The sequence below is a fragment of the Papaver somniferum genome, chromosome 6 (assembly GCF_003573695.1).
Source record: "Papaver somniferum cultivar HN1 chromosome 6, ASM357369v1, whole genome shotgun sequence".
NCBI lineage: Eukaryota > Viridiplantae > Streptophyta > Magnoliopsida > Ranunculales > Papaveraceae > Papaver > Papaver somniferum.
In genome coordinates, this window is record NC_039363.1 from 174,212,489 (window position 1) to 174,217,540 (window position 5,052).

General features: G+C 38.2%; 1 protein-coding gene across 1 annotated transcript in view; it reads right to left on the reverse strand.

Moving 5' to 3' along the window:
* LOC113290171 (obg-like ATPase 1) overlaps nucleotides 1-1,911 on the reverse strand; it is a 6,759-nt gene extending 4,848 nt beyond the window's left edge. Inside the window, exons 1-4 of the mRNA XM_026539725.1 lie at nucleotides 1,679-1,911; nucleotides 714-881; nucleotides 461-584; nucleotides 142-233 (exon numbers count right to left, since the gene is read on the reverse strand). Coding sequence (XP_026395510.1) covers nucleotides 142-233; nucleotides 461-584; nucleotides 714-881; nucleotides 1,679-1,765 — 471 coding nt within the window. The 5' untranslated portion in view covers nucleotides 1,766-1,911. The remainder of the gene's footprint in view (nucleotides 1-141; nucleotides 234-460; nucleotides 585-713; nucleotides 882-1,678) is intronic.
* Nucleotides 1,912-5,052: the final 3,141 nt, after the last annotated feature.

The following is a 5,052-nucleotide window of genomic DNA, read 5'->3' on the forward strand; positions in this document are numbered from 1 at the left end:
CCCCCCCCCCCGTATCTTTGTTAGAAAACAAGTACCATTTATCAAGAGTTACCACATATGCACCTTGGTAATTCAGGTGTCGCCAACTATCTATTCAAAGCACAGATGCCATTAACATTCTAAACTGCAGTGATACACTACCTTCAGACGCAATTCCGCAGATATAGTCTCCAAATCTCGTACTGGATCAACAATATCATCGACGTGAATGATATCCGAATCTTCAAATGCTCCTAGAGAATTTACCATTATAGTTAGAGAGGGAGGAGGGAAAAAGAGAAACTACTAATAACTATAAACAAGCTGTCGATGAAAACTATTGAGGCGCAAGAGCACTCTATGCCTGTACTCCATCTGGCCAGTGACATGTGGATAAGTCAGCAGCCACTACTTGCATGGGATTTTTAGGTCTAGTATATCATTTGTAATACATCCATACAGAAGAACAACAAAGACTTACTTAACACGTGGAAAATTCCATCAACAGCACGAATGTGAGACAAAAAATTGTTCCCTAATCCCTCTCCTTCATGAGCTCCGCGAACAAGTCCAGCTATATCATGGATTTCCAAGAAAGCTGACACCTGTTGTTGAACACCATGCAAAATATATTTGAGCTCAGAAATAGGATTATAATCCAGTGAAGGCGTGTAGCCCCACAGACACAACCAAACCAATTTGAAACATTAAACTTCTGAACAGTTTTCACGCACCTCACTCTTTGGCTTGAATGTTTGACAAAGCCATTCAAAACGCTCATCAGGGATGTTGACCCTGGCCTCATTTGGTTCTATGGTACAGAAAGGAAAGTTCTCTGCTGGTATAGCTAACTTTGTAAGGGTGTTGAAAAGGGTTGACTTCCCAACATTCGGTAACCCAACCTGCGAAATACATTCAAATTACTTCAGCACAGAACGTATGTTGCAATAATTCCAGTAGCTCGCAGAGATTTTTCTGAATTTGCAAATGAACTGAAGAGAAACAGCAAGCTAGCAAATAATTAAAAAAAGCATGATTAGAACTGCCATTTGAGTTAAGATCCACAATGATAAGACATACAAACTCGACCTAGATAGCTTTTTGTCAATCCGCTTATTAGGGTTTGGTTAAAGCAAAATTTCTGTGTGAAAATTACATACTGAATGTGTTCAGTAATTCTTATATTACCTGAAAATCCATTTACATTGCACTCTATACCTACCAGACTTAAATAATTTTACAAAACATATTCTCGCCACCCACAATCTACCAGACGTGGATGGTTGTGTATCAGGTTTAGAGAGCCGCGTCTCACTGTTTAATGCCCACCCTAGCAACAAGATAATAACAACACACTATATGTTACAGGAACTTTTATTTGACATTTGGGTTGAATTCAGTAATCACCATTGAGTTGTAAGACCTCAACTCCCCTCAATAATATTCTGCTTTTTCAAAACAGGAAATTCACTAATTATCAAAAGGCATGTGTACCTAGATCCTTGAACTTCACACTTCAAGAGTAAGATAAAGCATAGTTAGAGTTCGTGATTATATCACTCAAATCCTTAAGTATGACAACATCAGTTATACTAATAATAATAAAATGACCAAATCTTCACTATAAATCCAATAAATAAATACTTATTTCATCAAACCAATCAAAATAAAATTGTAGATTCAAGGAAAAGCTTCTTACGATTCCAATTTTGAGATGAGATGAGAATCGACCCATAATGGGTCTCTCAGTGGGTACATCCTTTGATTTAGAGGCCTTTGGAGGCATTATTATTGATGATGATGAGGATGATAAAACTAGGGTTTAAAGGTAAAGTTAATAAGGGGTTTTCTTCTTTCTACACAGAAATTTTGAGCTCTCGATGTGTAGAGAGATGGTGGTGATGAAGCCGGATCTTTTGCCTATATACTTAACCCTAAAATGTCCTTCACCCGAATCCAGCCCGCGTTACCTTGACGCTTTTATTTTCTTAGGGCTATCCAAAAGGGTTGCTCAAATGAGCATATGTTTGCCATTTTGATGGGGTGAGCATTTGCAATTTGCGGATCAAATACAGCCCGTTTCGTTTTCGCGGATGGATATAATTAGAATGATTTTTTAGGGACCAACACAATTAGAACATTGAAATGACTAAGGGTGCACAGGAACCGAGCCGGACCGAGGAATCGTCCCGGAACCGTACCTGTTTTTGTCCCGAACCGAGGAAGGGGGTACAGGTACCGGTCCAAAAAATAGAAACCGAAGCTGAGGAGGTACAGGTATACGGTCCCGCCCAAGTCTCGTACCGTCCGGACCGAAAGAACCGACCATTTGTAGCCATTAGATTTAGGGATAGTAGAGTAATAATAGCCGTTAGATTAAGGAGGGATATATATACAACCTTAACGCTAGGGTTTTCATTTTTCGTTTTCTCACTGAGATGGAGAACTCAGAAGAACTCTGATTCTCTGATTCGTATTCGCTCTTGGTGATTTGTTTCTTTACTTCACAAGAATCACAACTCCACGGACAACAACACCAGTTACTCCTCCACCTCTCGATCCACGAACAACAACACCAGTTCCGGTACGTGGTTTTCTGTAAGTTTGAAATTGTAGCTGTATCTACATATATTCATGAACTATTGCAAAACATTCTCTTCATTTTTTGGTATAGGAAATAATTCGTCCTTGGCTTGAAATTCACAGGTGAGTGTTAGGAACAAGGCAGCAGCAGCAAAGTCCTGTGTTTGATCAGAGTCATTCAATAAGGTCCCGTTAGATTACAAAGTCCTGTAATTGCTGGTACAGGAGGATTAGCTCACTATTCATTTGAAGTGATGTTAAGCTCCGAAGTAGACTATTTAATTGGAACAAATTCTGATAGTTCTACCTACTTCTTGCAGTGACGTTAAGCTATGAATAATTAATGGAGTGAAAAACAAATCTTGCTTGCAGTTTCATATTCTCCCTTGGTGTCGGAACCGTACCGGAACCGCACCGGAACCGAATGGTACCGGAACCGAGGTACACGGTACCAGTATCGGTCCAAAATCTTCGTACCGATCCTAGGGAGGTACAGGTACTCGGCCTCGCAAGAACCGAGTCGAACCGTACCGTGTGCACCCTTAGAAATGACTGACCTACCTTTAACCTAATTTACACAATAACCACCTCTCTCTATATGTATATATAACCACCACCTCCTCCCACCACCGCCGATTACCACCACCATCGCCACCACTGATTACCACCACCACCACCCATCATCGCCGATTACCACCACCACCACCAACAATCACCGATTACCATTACCCGCCCGCCACCACCGATTACCACCACCACCACCTCCAATTATCACCACCAACAACCACCGATTACCACCATCACCTCCGATTACCACCACCACCACTATATATATAGCTTAATTTAAAACATTAACAAAGATATTTTCACAAGCCCATTACTTGTCATTCGTTTTTAGTTGAATAAATGAGAACTAATCATCAAAATGAGTTGAAAATGGAAGTTGCAGAGAGGTTTAATGGAGTTTTTTTCAGTAAAAAGTTCCGTTATCACAAATTATTTTTTTCTTAACCGAACTCAAAGTTCGGTTGATTCGCAAAAGAATACTTTTAAACGAACTCCTTGTATTAGAACAATACAAGTCCATAAGTTCGCTTCGTTCGCAAAATTATTAAGTTTTCTTTGTAACCGAACTCTACCTATAAGCCCAGTTCGGTTGATTCGCAAAACCGAACTTCTAACACTAGGTTACTTTTAACCTGAAGTTCGGTTGGGAACTTGGTTGCGTTGAAGTTTGCGAACTAACCGAACACACAAGATGTACTCAAATAAATTTTCAAGTTCAAAGTTCGGTTACCTACCATTTTATCCTAGTTAACCGAACATTGCACTGTATGACCAAAACCTCCATTAACGAGCGAGTTCGGTAACCTGCGTATTTGGAAAACGTAACCGAACTACACTTTCAGGTGTGTTCAGTTACATATTCTTGACATATGGTAACCGAACTACACTTTCAGATGTGTTCGGTTACATGTTGTTGATATATGGTTAACCGAACTGGCCCAAATTTACATAAAAATTTTCATTTTTTTGAAAGTTTGGAGCAATTCAACCAACATTATCTAAGTTTGAAGCATACCTGGGTACCCAAATACCCTTCCTCCGGTTGTGTTTGGTAAAATCCATCGTTTTTCATGTTTTCCTTCTTCATCTTCTCTAACTTTACTCTCTCAATAATTCTACTTCTTTAAAAAAAAAAACTCATTTGATTTTTTAATCTCACTAATTATCTTTAACTTAATCATCTCACTAACCATTACACTAACTATTATTAACACTAGTTAATCATCACCCAAAATTAATCAGGAGGGTAATTTAGGTATTAATATAAATATCTAGATAAGGGGTGACCTAGATTTACTTCTAATATCTTTACTCAAAATAAAACCCTGGTCCCCCAAGAAAAATCATGGTCCCCAAAAAATCGTTCTATAATTAAGTGAAAAATATTATAACTCCTATTATATGGGTTCAATATATAGAAGCCCACAAAATAGATCCTTCACTATCAATTCCATTTTTTCACATTTTGATATTTCTAGGCCCAAATCTTTACAAATCAGGGCTTGATATTAAGAATATTATCCATAATAATTCTAATAATACCAAAACTACCTTTTAGTATATACCTACAGATTTCATCTTCGGTTTCACTTTCTCTCTCATTTTCTTTTGCACTCTCTTTCTCCGGTACAAAAACAGGCTGAGAAGATACAACTTCTAATCAAAAAATTTAGTGAAAAACGATTTCAAAACCTAGATCTAAGCTTGGCAAACATAGATCCCGATTATCTAAACTTAAATTAACTCATTTGGTTAGTTTCTCTTTCGATTTCCAGAGCTCCAGGCGATTTTTCTTCTTTTGCGTTCAATCGAGATTTGTAGGTTTGAATCGATTGGATTCGATAATTGTACCGATGATCATAAATTAATCTACAAATCGGAATCAATCAGCTCAATCGATTTCATTTGAATCTAGGTTTCAGT